General features: G+C 42.0%; 1 protein-coding gene across 1 annotated transcript in view; it reads right to left on the bottom strand.

The window, feature by feature from the left end:
• Positions 1-698: 698 nt before the first annotated feature.
• The window catches only part of TNKS (tankyrase), a 205,573-nt gene continuing 185,591 nt past the window's right edge, over positions 699-20,680 (bottom strand). The window contains exons 21-27 of the mRNA XM_032329297.1: positions 18,093-18,213; positions 16,816-16,913; positions 15,206-15,280; positions 14,215-14,320; positions 13,294-13,480; positions 10,284-10,440; positions 699-6,402 (exon numbers count right to left, since the gene is read on the bottom strand). Coding sequence (XP_032185188.1) covers positions 6,316-6,402; positions 10,284-10,440; positions 13,294-13,480; positions 14,215-14,320; positions 15,206-15,280; positions 16,816-16,913; positions 18,093-18,213 — 831 coding nt within the window. The 3' untranslated portion in view covers positions 699-6,315. The remainder of the gene's footprint in view (positions 6,403-10,283; positions 10,441-13,293; positions 13,481-14,214; positions 14,321-15,205; positions 15,281-16,815; positions 16,914-18,092; positions 18,214-20,680) is intronic.

Raw genomic sequence — 20,680 nt, 5'->3', positions numbered from 1 at the left:
TCTAAGCTGCAGAATAGGGTGTTAGTGCTGTTTCATTGTAGCTGTCCTGATTGTCTTGCTGGGGACCCTGGCCTTGACTCCCAAACTGTCCAACTCACTCCTAACAATTAGGGCTCAGGGATGGGTCTTGTTATTTGTAGGGTTATTAGCATGCTTTCAAGTACTTAATTCTGTCTCCTTGTGACTCTGACACTCCCTCTGGCAAAGAAGTTACGGATTAAATTCTAGCTTCCAATTTGCTACCAATGAGTCACTAGGCACAGAGAGAGGACAATGGAAGAAAAGGAAACAATTTCTTTCATGCTAGGGGCCAGGCGCTGTGCAAGAGGTGGGTCTCGTGCTGGGAACAGGGGAGGGACTGAGTCCGCAGAGCGAGCGGTGCCAGGCCTCAGAGCTGCCTCGGGAGCCAGCGAGAGGTCTGCCGCGAGAGCCCATGCCCCTTCATTTCAGAACTATTTTTTTCTTTTTTTAATTTTTATTTACTTAAAACTATTTCTGGAAGGAGCCTATGCTTCTGCTGCACTTCGCTAATTCCCCTGCGAGCCCAGAAATGCGGATAAGGCACTGTTGGCACAGATCTCAGTAGGAAGAGCAGAGGGACCGTCGTTACTGGTATGCTGACGCTTGGCGCTCAGTCGTGTTAAAGCTGATCAGGCTGAAATGAACCAACAGGGAAATGAAGACACTTAAGAGCGGACTGCTTTCCAGACACCGTATATTTTAAAAATGTTTTTATTGAATATTAAACAGTTACAAGTACTGTTAGACATTTAGCCAAAGCACAATTACAGGTTAAATATAATCATAAAGATGTCTTAAATAGAAACCCACCACGCAGGCAGGTGAAGTTCCTTGACGCCCTCTTTTGGAAAGCAGAAGGAGTTGGAAAAAAAGGTCTTCCATTCCACGTGAAAGACCGTGATGACTAGAAGGATTTACATGCTGTGAGCGATTTCCCATGACCAAATTGATAGGGTTGCCAGATTTAGTAAAACGAAATAAAACAAAGCAAAAAGCCAGGATGCTGAGTTAAATCTGAATTTCAGATAAATAACTTTTTTTTTTACCATAAAAATATGTCAAATAATGCATGAAACATACTTAAGCTAACAAACTATTTTTATCCAAAATTCAAATGTAACTGGGTGCCTTGTATTTTATCTGGCAATCCTACAGACAGACAAATGCAAAAAAAACAAAGAGAGGGGATTGGAAGCCCCTGCCACTGGTGGGTCACACAGAGACTAAAAATAAAAACAACACCGATAATGAACCAAAGAGTCACTACGACGGTTACTCACACAGACAACACCACAATGGGAAAATAACCATTACTACTCCAAAGGCTGTTGCCAGGAAACATTCTAGATTTCCTCAAAGGTGGTTTTGTAAATGTTTTTGAGAAACCTTGTTGATAAAAGTACCTTTTCAGTTTGTAGCTATCAAAGACAAATACAACTACCACAAAGACCAATGAGCTCGAAACAATGGAAGCAGAAGCAGGTATTATATGCACATGAAGAGAGTTTAAATATTCTGTGTAATGAGTACAATGGTTAAGGGTCAAGGTCATCTTCTGGGTCGAGGCTATTAGCCTCCAAGATTTTGGTTCCGTTTGTACTGTTGTGTTTTCTAGCTTCTCATCCTAAACCTTGGGGAGGGGCGTGGGCGTGTGTGTGAGACACCCCACTACCAGAGGTTAACTGCATTTCTTTGCAAACCCTCTGAATGAACAAAGGGTTTTCAGGGCTGCCTGCAGAAATGCAGAGACAGGTATAAAGTAGCAAAACAATCTGAATCGCGGAACATTAGAAATCTGCTGGAAAAGAGGAGTGGTAGGGCAGCTGTAAAACTGTAGAGCAGAATAGAAAACGTGAATGAAGGAAAAGTCCAAATGCAATCATCCGGGCGGTGTGAATCCTATTTCAAAGGAGGCAGGGCCCTCTGCCAGATGTAGAAAACCGGTCACACCATGAACGGGTTTGGTCTCACAGGGTATAAAACTCGGAGCTTCCTACTGCCTTGCACTCAGAACCACGGCTTGTGGTTTAAAATGATTAAGAAACAGCTTGGGCAACACGGAGACCCCACATGGTATCTTCCTGAGATGCTGCTGTGTTCCCCACACACAACACTGACCATGGAAATCTTGCTAGCATTTCTTTAAACCAGAATATCTGGTAGCTGAGGAATTTCAGACATAGAGAAATCGGGAGAGATTGATTAGATCTGCTCCTTGGCATGTAAGGAAGCATTACTTATGAAACAGACCCTCATTAAATCAGCCTCACGGGTGTGACCTACGTAGAGACACACCTGACTCATGGACACCTTTCAAACACTAAGAAATGGAATTACAAGTTTATATTTATTAGGCTATAAAAGGTTAAAAAGTTTCTGCCATAGTTAAGGCTTTCTTAAGAAGAAACATTTAATTGTCTATTAATTTCAGAATATACAAGGTATCTGAAGACGCTTTACTTTTTAGGGTGGTTTTTTAAAAAAGCATTTCCTGGTCATACGCTAAAGTGTCCAACCAAAGCTCAAATATTATCTTCACAATTAACTTTATTTTCATTTTCCTGTCACTGATTTGACATCGGACAAGTTTAAGTTTCATCTTTTCAGTGAAATTTCTGACACGTGAAAGCCTGTGTTACTGTCAGTTTTGAGTGTTCCTGAACGACTAAAGTCTACAGCTCTAAGGAAGGTAACTGCCCAACAAATGTCACAGCAAGAAGGCTGCTTATCGCACATTATCCTACGAGTGGGTTCTGGCCACAATGGTGGCAAGGTGCTTGGAAACACACACCATTTCTGTTTGCAAGGCTGTTGGCGGGAATCCGAAGAGCACACGTGTTCAGGAGGAGGGGGTGAGCGATGGCCAATAACCCTTGTGCATCTGGCAGATGAACTGATATAAAGAAAAACCTAGGCGACTTATTGCATTCTATTGCTCTTCGAGCGTACACCAAAGTGTTATTTTTTGTATAAAGACTATAATAATAGACTATGAATCTATATTACTTTATTTGCCCTATTCAGGCATTTCTCTGTATATATCAATGCACTTTGCTATTTTGAGAGCAAAGGGAAATTAGTCTAGCCGCTGACATCAAGGTCAAGAAGCACAAGGATGCTGTCATGAAAACATCCTAGTATTATTTATTCTATTTATGTTACTGGAAAGCTAGAAATTCCAGATTCCAAGAAGGAAAAGGTAAGAATCCTGGCTGAACTGCTGTTATTTTGCATAGAAGTAAAACTCTGGTTTCCATGCTGTCATTTGTTAACAAATTGGCAGAATCTTCAGAGCAGAGCACATGAGGCCTAATACCCGGTTCTGGCTGTGATATGGAAACAGAGGTCCAGTCTCCTTTTGCAAGACTCAAGAAGAAAGGAGGAAAATGAATGGGGTCAAAGGTAACTACCGGAGCGAATTGTAATTCCAGACTAGCAACGTGGGGGAAAGGGAAGGCGGCCAAGTACGAGGAGAAAGCGTCCAGCTCAGAGCCTTAACTTACGCTTCATTTAGGACTCAAGAACCCAGCTGGCCATACCCAGTCAACTGGAACCACCGGGTCTAGAAGATTTGATTTTAGAACTGCAGTAAAGTGGTGGAGGTGTCCAGATTCTCTCAGCGTTTGGTTTGGGAAACACGCTGGCCATTTCAGGGGAGGCCATACTGGAACTCCTCAACTTGCTAGTGCTCCTATATACTGCATTTACAAGAAATGAAATGGATTTTGGCCTAAGTTAATGCCATGCTTTTATATTCCAAAGGGTTTTTCGCACTGCTAGAGATGCAAGTTCCAACTTTCACTACCTTGCGGGCACTCACGATGACCTTTGGTTTTCAAGTTTTGAAAAAAATGTATTTGGCTCCTGTGAAAGATCAATTAACCCATTCTCTTTAGCAGATGAATAATATATACACATTCTTTCAATAACTACTATACACTCGAATCATCACAAGACAAGAAGCACTGCAAATGTCTTCCTTACACAGTACCTTTACTCGGCACATAGAACATCAGATACGTAACATCGGCAGTTTAAATACTGCACCACAGTTTAACTTCTCAAGTGTAAGGCTGAAGTTGAAAATATCCATGAATCTAGTTAGTATGATGGAAACGACATAAAACCACAGTCGAATAGTGGCTTATCTTTTTAATAAAGCTATGAAGCTTTGATACCTATCCCATGTTCACCCTCTTACTGAACTAGAAATCACAGCTGTGTTTACCATTTTAAACTATATCTAAGTGGGGAGGCAAGTAATATACACTTTCACAGCTACTGCAAACCACAGATGCCATTCCTTCAACCCACTGTTACACATAGCGAAAAAAGGAAGGGGAGGAGGGAAAAAAAGCTCTTAACCAATATGAAACTCGGAAGCTTCGTATGGAATTCTACTGCTATTAAACAAGTGGCCAAGACACAAACACCCAGCTTGGGTCACTAAAACTTCAATAGAAGCAACAACTGAGGCTAATTCTTGATTTCATGTTGAGGACCCATGCAAGATTCTGCTACAAAACTCAAACTAGTTCCCGATGCCTAGTTCTAGCGTTGGACTCAAGCCCAAAAGAAAGCTAAATGTATATTTTAAGAGCCTATTCTAGAATTTTTGCCTGTCACCATTTTATTTTCCTTTAGGAGATTAAGTGAGGTCATGGCTTAATCAGCCTGCATTTAAACACAAATTAGTTTTTGGAACCTCAAGTTGAAATTGCAGGTTTGCATCACACTGTTTTTCCTTTTTTTTTTTTAAACCACATTTATGTTCTTTTTGCTTCAAAGCTGAGCAGATGCACAGCGTGTCAAAGTAAATAAATTAATGCGGCCAATTCGCTGTTCAGTTAAGATGCAAAGGGCCAGTGTGAGGTGTGCAATGGATCATCTTTCAAAAGCGACAATGTGCGCCGGGCAGATGTTGATTACAACACGCGAAACAGAGTGGCAACTTCCTGAAGAAACAGTCGAGTATTTCTCCACCTTCCTTTACAAAAATAACTGAGAGAGCTTTGGTTTCCGTTTTTGTTCTCCTTGTCTGTTAAGAGATTGGAAGAAATGGTATGAAAATGCAGAGCCGGGACCTACAGAAACTATTCGAAGTACCTCCCTCCAAGTAACCCCCAAATCTGGAGAAGACACGAAGCTCTCGCACACCTACTTCCTAGAGAGGACGTGAATCCTAGCTTTTGACATCGGAGGAACAATAAAGATTATCGTGACTCTCATGAAGTACGAAAATTCCACTGAATTTGGCAATAAGGCAGCTAACGTCGGGGACGACGAGGAGGCGGTCAGGCGAAGCGCAGAGGACGACCTTTCGGGCCGGCCCTGCGATCCTTCCCTGCTGCGGCCTCCGGGAACCACGCACTCCCTGCTCGTCTGGGCGCTGCTCCCCCCGCCCCAGCCCTCCCCCGGTGTGGCGGTTTCATGAGCCCTGGGCCGGTCACTCCAACCTTTCCCTCCAGGGTCTCGGGCACTGGCCTGAACGCCTCCAGGGCAGGCTGTGATGGGGAACAGCAAGGGGCCCTCAGCGGCTTCGACTTCTCTGAACTCGGGGAGCTCCTCAGTCAGGCTGACCTTTGTGCCTTTCCCTGGGAAGACTGGCCAATTCATAAAAGGAAGCTAAAACGTGATGGTTTTCCTTCCTGTCCCAATTTACAATGATAAGAAGTGCGGATACAAAAGAAATCCAAGTGAAAACTAAGGGGAAACTAAGTCTTGCTCATCCAGAAGCTTCGGTTGAATTGCTAATGATTTTAGTCAGTGCGACTCTGTGCAAAATATCCTCAATAAGGCTCTGGCTCATTTTCAAAGTAAACAAACAAATAAAAAAAAAATGAAAAGAAGAAAAGATAAAAAGAGACAATGATGCATGTTTAGAAAAAACTAAAAATGAGCCTATCACATGTACACATTTTTTACATACACGTGCCATATGGAACAAAGCAAATGTAGTGTGTGAAATTTGGGAAAGTATTGGTTATGGGTTTTTTTACCCCCCATTTCCAAGCCTCGATTAAAGCAATCTTGTTTTGGAAACGGACGGCTGCAACACCAACGAGCCTGAGATATGGTCAAAGGCCGCCCCTGTAAACATTTCCTCAAAGAGAACAGTAGCAGTGGAGTACGGGTCAGTTGCTCATACTCTCTTCATCACTATCGCAATGCTTTGTCAAAGACAGCTTCTTTCTAGCTGTCTGGGATTTATGGAATATTGATTTTGTTGGCAACAATCCACTGTAATCCAGTCCCAAGTTCAAATCCGCTGTGGCCTTTCCCCGTGGGCGTTCACTAGGTCTTCTGCTCGGCGGCTGTGGCGCTCTGAGCGGGAGCTTCCGGCTTCATGATCTGGTACGTGATGAGATACTCAGGGTACGCCTGCAAAGGGCCAGAAGAGAAACGAGTCACTCCTGGGGCAGTACAGTATTCAGTGGGCGTCTCAGAGGCTGCTGGTCCCCATCAGTGTTCTACACGCACCCCAGAGCCCACGAAGGCCGGCCATCGACAGGTGCCTGAACAACACACACATGCCAGACAGACCTATGTACTGCCTAGAAATGTGTCTAGACCCTATCATCTGGACAACTGCTGTAACGCGGTTTCCACTCTGAGCACCCTTTAGTAGTGTGTTCATCCTTCATGCACATGCCGTGGCCGGGAAAACTAAGGCAGGAGAAAGTCTCTCTCTTTTCCACCTCACTTGACACTGCTGTCACATAGCATATGTTCAATAAAAGTGTGGTGAAGGAAAGAGTAATTTGGCTGAACTGATTTCAAATTACTCCCAAATATAATCCACTGAGCTAGAAGAGGGAAGGGTGAGGCCTGGTGAGTCACCAGTAACTTGGAACTGTTTGGAGATCATTTTTAAAAGGTGACTAATAAGGGCACCTGGGTGGCTCAGTGGGTTAAAGCCTCTGCCTTCGGCTCAGGTCATGATCTCAGAGTCCTGGGATCCAGTCCCGCATTGGGCTCTCTGCTCAGCGGGGAGCCTGCTTCCTCCTCTCTCTCTGCCTGTCTCTCTGCCTACTTGTGATCTCTCTGTCAAATAAATAAAATCTTTAAAAACAAACAAACAAACAAATAAATAAATAAAAGGTGACTAATAAAAGGCAACTTTCACAGATAACATAATGGTTCAGACTGAGACTTGCCACCCCATTTATTCTCTTTCTCTCTGGCCTCTTTTTCTTAAAGTATATAAAATGAAAGGCTCTGTATCTGGAAAGGAAAGACCGTTTCTTAGAGGAGATCACTACCAAGGCAATTGGGTGGAGGGCCAAAACAAAAAAACAAAAAAACAAAAAAACAACCCTTAAAACTATGTATGTTACGTAAGAATTCTTCAACCCTAAATCTAATATAATGATACAACTAAAGGGAGCATTTCAGAGTGCTCTATGGCTGAAAACTAGTATTCCTTGGTGAGGTAAGTGTTTTAGGGCCCCAAAAGAATTTGCTGAATGATGACTTAAAAATTACTTGCTTAGGGCGCCTGCGTGGCTCAGTGGGTTAAAGCCCCTGCTTTCGGCTTGGGTCATGATCCCAGGGTTCTGGGATCGAGCCCCGCATCGGGCTCTCTGCTCAGCAGGGAGCCTGCTTCCCTTCCTCTCTCTCTGCCTGCCTCTCTGTCTACCTGTGATCTCTGTCTGTCAAATAAATTAAAAGAAATTAAAAAAAATTACTTGCTTAGGGATATGGAGTAAGATAATAAAAAGAATAAAGGATAAAAAAAACTGGACTTTAAAAAGATACATGAACAACTACGTTCACTGCAGCATTATTTACAGTAGCTAGGATAGAAGCAACCTAAGTGTCCGTTGACAGAAGAATGGCTAAAGAAGGTGTGAGGTATACACACACACACACACACACACACACACACACACACACACACACACAAACGGAGTATTACTCAGCCGTTAAAAAGAGATCTTGCCATTTGTGACAATGGGGATGGCCTAGAGGGTATTTGCTAAGTGAAGTGAGTCAGACAGAGAAAGACAAATACCATAAGACTTAACTTATATTTTACAAAACAAACAACAAAATACTAGTAAACTGAATCTAACGATACATTTAAAAAGTCATTTATCACCATCAAGTGGGAAGTACTCCTGGCTTACAAGGATGGTTCAATATTTGCAAACCAACCAACATGAGACATCACATCAGTAAGAGAGAGGATAAAAACCAGATGGTCATTTCAATAGATGTAGAAAAGTCGTCTGACAAAGTACAACACCCATTTATGATAAAAACTCTCAACAAAGTAGGTTTAGCGGGAACATACCTTAACACAGGTATGGCATAATAAGAATCCAGTATAATGTAAGTTACTACGATAACATTATGATGATGATTCATTAAGGAGAAGTCCCTTCTGAGGGGGCTCAGCAGGAATACAAAGGACAAAAGTATCATCACACATTATCATTTTACGTTGGTATACTACTTTAATATCATACCTATCATTCATATGCCAATGTTCTCAGTCGATTTAATAATGTTTCTCTTCCAATACCAGATCCAACTGGGGGCAGGACCTTAAGTTAGTTGTCCTGTCTCTTGGGTTTCATTGAATCTGGAGAGTTTTTAAAGTCTTTCTCTGCCTTTTACCATATGGACATTTCTGAAGAATCCAGCCTTCCCACATTTTTTTTTTTTTAATAGAGCATTCCTCACTTTGATTAGAACAAGGTTATACATTCTTGGCTGCAGTGTTGCATAGGCAATGGTGAACTCTTCCCAGAGTACCGTGGCTGAGGCACACTCTACTTCCATCCGTCCCTCACCGGTGATGTCATTTTTATCATCCGGTCAAGGCACTGCCCTTTTCTCCAATGAGAATCACTGTTTTCTTCTCCTTTGTAGTTCGTAAGACCGTACAAATATCCTTTTATTTATAATCAAACTGGTCCCCTAGTTTAAGCGTCCACTTATGATTCTTGTCACAATGGTCCCAAGGTGACGATTTTGCAAATCCAGTACTCCTCCACATCTGCTCATCTCCCCTTGGCTTTCCGCTACGAGCAAAAGCCTTCCTTGCCCCTTCATTTATCTAGTTATCTACTTGTTATCACTACAGAATCATGGACTCCTGTTTTTTTTCTCAGCGGCTTAAAATTTATTACTATCTTTATTTTGGTAATCAAAGTGTTCCAGATTTGGCCGGTGGGAGCCCCTTCCTGCTGGCTCTGTGTCCTTGTGACATGCCCCCCACACAACTTTGAGTACTTCATTACTTCCAGGATGTTCCAGGCTCACCTTGCTCCTATTCTGCTCTAGCCCTGGAATTAGCTGTTTCTTCAAAGAGCCTGGGTTCCTTCTGGTAGGGAATGGTATTAGAGACCAAGATCTAGGTCTAGGTTTGCTCACTGCTTTTGGGGTCTCCTTGCTTTCAGGAGACAGTGCTAAGAAATATATGCATATCTATGCTCAATGCGTACATGTACCTATATATACACTTACACACATCCCTGTATATACACATAAGTACACAAACATACATACATGTATGAGCAATGAGCTCCTATCAGTATCTCCAATTTCAGTCCCTCTCTACAGTTATTCTCACCAACCCCACATTATAGATTTGTATGCCCCTTCTTCTACCGTGAGAATCCCAGCTTCCAAATCAAACATCAACACATTTACTCATTTGCTCAATCCTACAACACACCCAAAGGAGTTTCATTGCTTTGCCCATACCATCACCATCTACACATCTAGTAAATGAAGTTCAGGATTTGTGTGTCTTTCCTATGGCTACTCCATACCTTACCTGGCCAGGACTGATGGCATGTAATAAAATATTGTTTTCCTACGTTACTTGTACTTAATTAATTCCTGCTTTCTCCCCCCCCCCCCAATTTTCCATCAGCGTAGTTAAGGTAACCATTTGAAATTCGATTAAATTCAGACAAACTGATCTTTGTTTTTAGTCAAATCAACAGGCATTTAGCAGTACTGTGAGAGTTAAGGGCTGGGCTGGAAAATGATAGAAAGTTTTCCTGCTTGTTGACAATTTTACTTTGGAGCCTACACAGTGGGCAGAAACTGAATGCACTACAGCTTCACTACTCGGAAAGCTATTGTTCTGTGTTAAGTGCCACAGTCAGAAATACTGAGAGTGAACTCACATGACCAGCCTGTAGCACGTACATCCATAAAGAAAATTCTTTACATGGAAGCTGCTCTCTGCTCTCTGTGCTGACATGTTCAGCAGCTCACTTATGCTGATCTGATGGGCACTGTACCTGCTCGCCTCTGTAGATGACATATTCGGCGTATGCCAGCCCGTTCACACTTGGTCTCCCGATCACTGAGTGATGTCCTGGAGGGGCATGAGCCATTTTCATGGTGCTGAACTGCAGAAAGGATTTTCCAAGGGTCACCCTACAGAAAAGCATTTGCCTAAAGGAAAAAGGAAAGCAATGCTTTGAAGGAAGCATTAAATCTTAGAGTGACGGAACTCTTAGGTGTGATAATTTTCTAAAACAATTATTTAACACAAGGCAAGCTAACTTAAAATGTCACTTTCGCATTTGAGTAGGGATGGACGGGATGGAATTTGATATCCTGGTTTACCACAAGCAGCAGACTCAATAGTTAAAGTAGGTTTGGTGTGGTTACAGAATCAATGACAGAAAACACCCAGCAAGTTCTGACTAGTCGAAAAAGAGGAATCCTAGCAAAAATGGAGTTCTTGTGAGGATGAACCAGGGCGGGGAGGGCAGGAGGACTGAAGCAAATACACAGAAGGCAGCACCATTTGAAATCCAGATGGGGTTTACTCATTATGAAGAAGTAAAAACCAGGGTGAGATAAATAAAAATAAAAGTGGATCATACACCAAAGTGCTTAGTTTAAATGTATGGCTGGAAATCATCCTACCTGGGTGAAACACCAATTGGGAAAGATGTTGACTATTACACAGGACAAGAGACGCTGATTGGAAAGAAAGTGCATTATATAAACTAACCCTAGTTTGCAACCTGTTTTTGTAAATAAAATTTTATTGGAATGCAGCCACACACTCATACACGTGTCCTCTGCGGCTGCTTCCGCACTACGAGGGCTGAGGTCAATCACTGTGACGGATCATATGGCCTGCAAAGCCTAAAATATTAGGTAGCCCTTTAAAATCAAAGTTTGTAAGCCTTGAATATAAACCACAAATTTTTTAACTACTCAGTGAGATTGATCATACTGTTAAATGGGTAAAATAGTTATTATTCAAATAGTTTGTTTTTACTAATAGAGCATGATCTTTGCATTGTAACTAACCAGAGATACTACTCTGAGTCAAATCGTGCCAGACCCAGCATAACTGGGTCCTGCCTGGGTGGGCTTTTCCAGCACAATATTCCTAATGACCCTGCGGGGCACTGGCCTTGTGTCAGCGGCTTTCTCTTGGAGGTCCCCACGGAAAAGGTTTTTTGTTTTTTGTTTTTTTAAGAGAGAAAAAAGAGAGAGAGAGAGAGAGAGAGCAAGAGCACGCACATGGAAGCAGGGGAATAAGGAGGGGGAGCAGAGAACATCTTAAGCAGGCCCCGTGCACACACCAGGTCAGAGACCAGGACCTGAGCGGAAATGAAGAGTTGGATGCTCGACCCCCGGAGCTGCCCAGGTGCCCCAGCCCGACTGCGACAGGGGGAGGTGCCCGAGCTCCATCTCCACGTCACGGCAGCACGGCGGTGTCACTGGACTCTGCCCGCTCAGTCTGCTCGGCCCACTGCCATGGCTGCTCCACGTATCACACAGACAGGCCCTTGCCTCCTGCCCCAGCCCCGACCCCCATCGCTGCGGGGGCAGAAGACGCAGGCCCGGCCCATGAAGCTGTGGGCAGCAGACGGGCCGGTGGAGAGCACTGGCTCCAGTCCGCTCCCTGGCCAGCCCTGGGCGTCATGCTGCGTTCTGCAGACACAACAGCCCCATGTGGGGGGACAGCAGTGCCCTGTGGGGCAAATGGTGATCCGTGCCAGACAGGAGCCGGCAGGTGAATTCAGCTCTGGTCTCCCACAGTGTACTCGAGTTCACACAGCCTCTGTGAAGGTGAAGTCTCATGGACTGAGCCAGAGACCACACTTGTTATGGAACAGGCCAATGCACTGACGCGTCTCCCTGTCTTCGCTCTGCCTCCTTCTCTGCTTTATTTCTCTCTGCGCCATCACTCCCGCTTCTCCAGTATTGCACTTGCCAAGAAAGTGCTAGCACATAAGCTTTTGCTTCAGGCTCTGCTTCCTAGGAAATCCTGACTAAGACATAAACGTATGTGTCTAATTGCAGTGGGCAGCTGCTAATCTTCATCTAGGTTCACTTTTAGTGCTTATTTAGGATAGGTTTGCAGCAACAAGAGTTTCGGCATGTCACACGTCCATCGGAACTTTTGTGTGCTATTAACCACAGAGGCCTTACTAGAAAGAAGGTTCCTTCTGGACATACTGCAACCATCCTAGCTAGAACTGCTGGTGGCTGTAAGATTTTCATCAAGGAATGGAGAAGAGGATGTTTCAAGATCAACAACTACAATGAATTTCAAGGCTATCTGGATCTTTTTGGGGTTTCCCCTGAGTTACAAGATCTCTAAGTAACCTTTCCATCTGGTTAATTTAAAGAAAAATACAATCAACTGTAATCTTTGTAATGTACAATTCTTTTGTGTTTTCTCCAGTGGCATGGAAGAGAATGGTATTTTTTTCACTGACTTCAGAGAGATTATTCTCTTATTCTCTTGAATTTGTTTTAAAATTCTATTTAAAAAGCTAACATTCATCTGCTTACTATTACATCCAAAGTTAATATTCTGAAATTGAACTTTTTAAGGCAAATTATATATCCTGCCTTAAAGCACAGCTAGCAACATCAGAAACAGATTAAAGATTCAACTTGTTTACAGAAGTTGTGCCTCTTAGCTTAAAAGTATCTAAAGCTAAAGGTTCTTCAACAGAAATAATTCTCAATCTTTTCTTTTTCTGAATCTGAAGCTGAAGCAAGGCAAGGAAAGCCCAGGGAGAAAGTCAAGATGGAGGGAGTTTCATCGTAACCTGGGACTGGCTGACACGTATCTGGCTTCTGCTAGCGCGGCGATTAGCTCTGTGTCATTTCTCCTGTTAGGGCAGAGGTTGGTCAGCTATTTCTATTCAACCCCAAACCGGTGTGATTCACTCTGAGTCACAACACTGAGGATAAGTGACTTCTGTAGAGCCTGAGGAACGACTGAGGCTCATGATCTGAGGACAGCAATCCCAAAGGCAAGACACTTACCTATGACATATGTAGCATGACCGATCTTTGTGTGTGGGGCAGCCTGTGCCTCCTCCAATCCCGTATACATACTGGTTGCTTTTGGAGGAGTTTTCAGCAAAATAAATCCCGGCACCAAACATTCCTCCTATGTACGCATGTCGCTCATCAAACCCCTTATGAATAATGGCATTAATGAAAGGAGACCCTAAAAACAGAAACACAGAAAGATCAGTGTTTTTGAATACTTCTCTAGAACCTCAATTAGCTACAAACTATTTGCACTTGGGAGGTTAATATTATCAATAATGTGTATATGAACTTGCAAGATGGTCTACCATACCTAAATTATTTCTCGTACTGGAATCTTAGCAGGGACCCAGTGTTTGCCAAGCAAGGATGTAATGTGGCTTTTGTGGATGGCATAAGATTTTTAGATAGTGAAGGACAGGGGCACCCGGGTGGTCATGATCTCAGGGTTGTGAGACTGAACCCCATGTCAGGCTATGTGCTGGGCATAGAGGCTTAAGATTCCTTCTCTCCCGCTGCTCCTCCACCCCCTCCCCCCAAAAAAGATGGCAAAGTCCCTGTGGCTTTAAAAATATAGATTTTATGCCAATCTTACTTTACACAAAAACAGATAATCTGATAAACTGAAAACAATTATGCTAAACTGTAATGAAAATATTTCACTATCTAGATGGCTCAACTTGCAGTACAAGTTCTGAAACCATTCCAGATAAGTTATTCTCATTCTACACACCCTGGAAAGCCTGTCCTAACATGCAATGCATTAGCAAACTGTACTGACACATAATTAAAAAAAAAAAAAAATCAAAACCAGCCATTTTCAGCACAACACTAATATAGTCAATAACATATGCTTTCCACTTTATTGGAAATCGCAAAAGCCCAAGAGATAGAGACAGGCGCGCCGCTCACCGTGAAATAACATGCGCTCGTTGTGATGGTTGTGATTCTCCTCAGACACCTCCTTCTGTCTGTGACAGAATCGTTCCCTCAACTTCTTGTTGACAACTTTCTGAATCTTTAAGGATAAGGGAGAAAGAAGCAAATTAGTGAAATGGATGTTAGTTAGTAGTTTATAATTTAAAATGAAAAGTATGTTTTCTTTGAGAAAGGTTCAATTCTTGGTTTTTGTTTCCTTTGCTTAAAACATTATTTAAAAAGGATAAAGTTGCCAGGGCAGTGTAACTAAGTTAACATTCTGGCTGTTAGTGACAAAATTTTCAGGTATGGCTTTGGTTATTATTTCTGCACTAGACCTGGTTGTACCTCAGAATCACCTGAGGAGTTCAAGAAAAGAATAGCTATTCCGAGACTCCTCCCAGACTTGTTGAATGTTGGGATACAGGGGCCTGTAAATCTGCATTCTTCTAAAAGCTCTCTAAAAACTCTCCAGGGAATTCTGAGGGGCACTGGTGTAACTTCCAAGGATGTAGTCAGTTCTCAACAGGTTTTATATATCTTTATGATGCTCCTTTGAAAAAAGCACATCTATCCCATGTTATAAATTAAGATACTGAAATTAAGAGATACATGTATTCTGATATAATCACTGACTCAGATTGAAAACCAGGCCTTCAAAGTACTCGGAAGTGGTGATAAAAACTCTTGTCAGCTCTGGTCTAAATCTGTGGGCAAGCTGCATCTCATCACTGTATCTGTACCACCAACCCTAGGAGATCCAGCCTTCTGTCTGTAGCTTTCCTGTTTCCATCCAGTCTCTGTTTCTGGTGAAATACGGTCTTGAGGGATTAGTGGAAAGTGACACCTGACTGCCAGGCAACAGATGGCTGATTATCTCGACAGTTTAAAAATAGGACGTTTTAAAAAAACTTTTCATTGTCTAGATTTAATTTTCAGATATGCCCTGCAATCCAATTTTCACCCTGAAATTTTAACGACTTACTCGAATGACATTGTATCTGTTGAAGATACCACCAGCATTGCCACCATCTCTGTGTTCTCGGATCGTACTTTGCATCTACAGAACAAAATAACAGAATTTTCTGGAAATATGCCAGTATATAATTCTAAAGACATTCCTCTGTTTTCAACATTCACTTCTGTTACACTTTTTTACTGATGAGTCTCAGACTCAGGGCTAATAAATAAATAGGAGTTGACTATAAATGGTTCATCAGAGTTTAATGGGTAAGTATTTCTGATGAGAAAGTAGTCATGACATAAATATTAAACTTCTGCATTTTCTCTTTATTTTTTAGTAAAAGCTTTGGAAGATTTTCCTGTAAGCACAATGGGGAACACAGAAATAAAACATCACATTAAGTTATCTACATTACTATTTTATGTTACTGAGAATGCAAAGCAACATTGGGATTAAGCCAAACTTAAGCTCACATTTGACGAATACTCACTAAACAAATGCTCAAATAAACAACAAAGAATTTAAAAAAAAATCAATAAACTTCTGTTCCCTGGGTGAAACAGACCATATTATCAATTTGGGATATCAAAGAACATTTCCGCGACCAGGAGAAGCTGGGTGTGCCGGTTAACTAAGCAGAGTAACTTCGCTCTGGGTGGTACTCTTCATGCGCTCTCCAAATTCAAAAGGATTACGGAAAAGTAAAATGTTCTAAAGATCCAAGTTTCTCATAGAATTGACTCAAGAGTGTTAATTCTCTATCTTATTGCTCTGTTTGCAAAGTTATTCATCACATTTTGGACATTATTCTCCAAATCTGCTAACCACTAACAGAGTGATTAGGCAGGAAGCCCCTGGAAGGTGCAACACTTCCCTTACAGACTGGCCAAGCCTGAGCTGAAAACCCTCCCTACGGTAACAGGTCCAGACTTCCCAGCATGAGAATAATGTGAGCTCTAGTTAAAAGGTAGAAAATAAACAAAAAGACTCAGGCATGCATTTCTCTGCAAAATAACAGAATTAGTTAGGTGGCTTATTTATTGTGATAATGACATTAGGCACTCTGTTTATTATGTGTAAGAAATGAGGGGGTAGCCAGAGTAGGGAGGGAATTTCTGCGGTGTCTGTCTGGCAGGAGGGATAGTGCTTTAACACAGTGACTGAAGTCAGGAAAGGCGACTGAATTATGAGGCAGATTTCACAGGCGAACAGGAAAAGTAGGTGTATTATTTTATCATCCCATTTTATAACTTTGCGTGAAAATAAAAATAAGAAGGTATTTGCTGTATGTGAGACAAGATTCTCACTTGCCTAGTAGCACTTGAACACCACAAGCGAATAGTTCTAATAGGGTTCCTACTTGCCTGATTTCAAGAGAGTCTCTGGGACGAAGAGACCCTTGTGGCCCGTCCACTGAAACCCTAGGCATTTGATGGGAAAACCCTGTAGTAGACCCTAATCCACGGTCCTCCCTGAGCGTGGGCAGTACGCCACCGCAATGGCTAAGGCAGTTCGGATGACAGAGAGGCGAGTGATCCTAAGTCACTGTCAGACAAGCTTACCTCTACTGAAAAAATAGGCTTAACCACAGATTTCAGGAAAAGAGAATTAGAAATGTTGATGTACATTACCTCTTCTTCTACTGACTGATATTCCTTATCTTCTGGAGCAAGATCCAGCAAAATAGTTCCCTGATTAACACAGTGAAACGTCAAATAAGGATTGGTGCCTGTAGGAAAGAAAAATTAATGAATTAAAGTCCACACTATTCAGGCTCAATTTTAGGGACGACTTTGTCATAAATAATGATATTTTGGAAGAAATTTAAATTATTTGCAAATGTGACCTTCATATATAAGGTTCTATTGAACAAATACATCCAAAGACAAGAGAAGTAATGGAGAGGGGATTGGGGATCAATTTGATCTGTTTTACAGAGTTCCCCAGCATGGCTCAACAATTTCTTATTGAGCAGAATTCTATTATAAGCATACATGCAGCTATGTCTGATAGAAAAGAGAAACACATTGTAATCACAATGCAGTCAGGTCTAAAATCCAAGAATTATCCTGTAAAAACTCTGTGAGATGGCTTGAAATGGCCACTCATAATTCAAGTCTAAAACAGATTATTCTTGTTAATTTCATTGCCTTTGTTAGTGTAATGCAGACAAATAAGCAAGACTTAAACTCAAAAACTGCTACCATTTAGTTTCATGTTACTCTTGTGACTTTGTTGGCTCTGCAGTGACTAAATCAAGTTTTTCCCCTTCTCTCCCTTTGCTTTCCTATTGTGAAAGCACTTGTGGCAAACAGAGATGATAAACGTGGAGGCTGACAAGGGCGGGGGTGGGGGGGAGATAGGAGGCTTGTAGCAGCACAGTACAGTGGAAAAAAGCCTGAGCTGCCAGTTGTGGCAGGGACAAAGGTTCAGGATGAGGTCAGAGGAAGAGGTCAGATTATGAAAAGCCATGTTACAAATGTCTGATTTTATCCCCAAAGCAACAGGATTCTCTTGAAAGGTGTTAAGCAATGCACTGATATGATCATAGAGTCATTTCGAAAAGAGTCTTTTGGGAGGAGTGCAGCCAGGCATGGGGGTTGGGGGGTGGGGGGTGGCAAAGGTGAGGCTTCGAGATAAGCTGGAAGGCGGCTGTGACAGTCCAAGGGAGAGATGACAGTGGCTTGGATTAGTTAGGCGACCTGTACTGGATTCAACAGCAGTGGGAAAGGAGAGAAGTGAAGATTCCAGAGAGACTCAGCATATACAATGTTGGTGGGGAGAGGGGGCAGGAAGGAGGTGCTACACCCTCTAAGCGTATGAGCTCTGGGTTCAGACCACTTGAGCCCTGACAACTTACTTATCCCGCTAATTTCTGAGACTTATTCTTTTTCCCCAAATAACTTACCTTGTTGTCCACCTAATAGTCTTTCTACTCCTTTGATTAATTTATGGCGGTGTCCATATGCATTGATGCCTATTTCTTTCAACTCCTCATGGCCCATATCAGCCAGTACATCTAGTGTAATCTGAAAAAACGGAACAAAATTAATCGCTAAATCTTTAACAGTGGCTCAGTTCTTCCATGCGTCTCCCATGCTATAATAACCCAACCAAATTGACAAACTCTTTTGTCTTCTTTAACTGATTGTCTTGATAATTTTATCAGCTTTTTACTCACTTGAAATACTCCTTCCTTCTAGTCAATGGTGAATTATAATGGCAGAAACAATGCTATAGAGATATAGAATGAACACTGCTGTATTTCCTTTTGATTATTTAACTCTACCACTTTGTGCCTGCCTCAAGATATAAAAGAAAACAACCAGAAGTTTGAAGACAGGGAAATACCAGATCCCCAGATCCATCAGGTAGCAGAGAAAAATGCTGGGGGAAAGGGAGAGGGGCTTAGCACAAGGAAAGACAATGTGACAAAAGGAGGAAGCAGTTTTAGCTAAGTAGGATTTATATCAAAATAAAGAACTCCCCAGTGCTGAGAAATAGTCCGGCATGGAAAAGGCTGTCTTTGAAAGCGGTGAGATTTAGAACACAAGTATATAGTTATACAGAAGTTATATAAAAAATACCGCTTCAGAAGGGAGAGTAGATGGTTTTTAAGTTCTCTTATAAATTCCCAGACTTAACAGTCCCTGAAGCCTTACATACATTCTGTTGTTGTAAAAACAGTGGTTTATAATTTCTGCTTATTCATCCCTGCAAATGGAGGTGGTTAGCTGGCGGCTGACTACCAAGACTCAAAATCACCCAGCGCCTTTGTTGACTTAAAGTAACTGTGACTCTACCGCCACCCAGTGGCAGAGTTCGGGATGCACAGGATGGAATCTGGGGCCTCCACATTTCTGGAGGGCTGAAACATGAAATCTAGCTCAGAAGAAGCTGGCCCTATGACAATGCAAATACTACTTTACAAGATGAGCCTTTAGTTTTCTCTTTCCTTGGAAAACTGAGAAATCCTTCCATAGACACCCTTTTTCCAACTCAAATATGTTTTATCTATCTGTAGTGTTCTCTACCTTTTTACTTGAATATTACATAAAAAACAAAACAAAACCAAAAAACCCCTGGCAAATTAGGCCTGGAGTTCACTGATTTTTATTGCCAGAATGAAATATTATATAATGAGTCTGATCTTCTCGGTGCAGCAAGTATACATCACTCACTCTTCAGGATAATTTACTATAGTACTCCTAAGTGGCCATTTAAGAAATAATCGCTCCATTGTACAAAATGGGCAATTCGCTTCCAATCACCAAAAGGAAATTTTGAGCAGAGCTTTTAAAAAGCAACAGTTCTGAGATATACATCTTTGAGACAAAGTAATTCACAACATAATAGGAGCCTGTATATTTTTAGCAGACGTAATCTAATATACTTTGGAAGCCGGGCACAGGGTTTCCTACATTAGCGATGTCCCCGTTTTTTCCCTCTAAACTTTGGTTCAAATAAGGTTGACGGAAAAACAGGATCTCATATCAATGTGGTAGCTTCAATTCAAAGAAACCTTAAACTTTTCTGAATCTGGACATAAAGTGTGTTATCTGGAAAAATCAGAAACCAGGCCAAAGGACAGCATCCTCTCTGTAAAGTTCTAGAAAAGAAACAGAGACTATTTAATGTATCTGACAATACAGCTCCACTCACAAAATGAATAGCTCCCCAACTCCTCACGACCACCCTGAAGTTACTAAGGACATCCTCATGGGGAAGGAACTAAGGCTCAAAGCAATCCTAAATGCAGTACACAGGAGAGCTGAGACGGATCGCCCGATCTCTCTTGCCCTTGCTTATATTTCTCAAAGGGCTGACTAGAAAGCTAAAATAACTAAACATTACATTTAGCTGCTGCGAATCCATGGTGCCCAATTTGTCCCCATATTTAACAGGCAGTGGCCACTGGAAAACCTTAAATGATAAGCTTAGGAATTCAGATTACTGTTCATTTGTTCACTCATTCCTATACAGTAGATTTAATGAACACCTTCTAGATGCTAGGTATTTTCCCCAAAAAGTAACTTGTCAAACATTTCATTTAACTCTAAAACTATCCACTACAGCTCAGAAAGGAAAATAACTAGTCCAAGTTGGTAGTAAAAGAGCAGGGCCGGGAATCAAACAAGATACTACCACAAAAGTTTATGCTATTTCTTCTGACAAGATTAAAAAGTAAACACAATAATGTGGTAAAGGTTGGTAAATGTTTTGGAGCAATCCCTATGGAAACTCTTAGGAAGGTTCCTACTTGGTCAAGGTTGTAGGTAGGGCTGGGAAAGATGGAAGGAACAGGAGGGGGTTCAGGAAAGGTTCTTAGGAGAACGTAACAACTTGGCTAAGAAGCAGAAGCTCATCAGGCAGAGCAAGGAGGAAATGGTGTTTAAGACAAAGGGAACAGCACGTGCAAAAGGAAAATCCAGTAAGGGACTACAGAGCATTGGGAGACTCTCAGCACCGAAGTCCAAAAGGGTAAGAGTATAAGAT

Source organism: Mustela erminea, chromosome 21, assembly GCF_009829155.1.
Source record: "Mustela erminea isolate mMusErm1 chromosome 21, mMusErm1.Pri, whole genome shotgun sequence".
NCBI classification, from domain to species: domain Eukaryota; kingdom Metazoa; phylum Chordata; class Mammalia; order Carnivora; family Mustelidae; genus Mustela; species Mustela erminea.
This window is presented reverse-complemented; position numbering and strand designations above follow the sequence as displayed.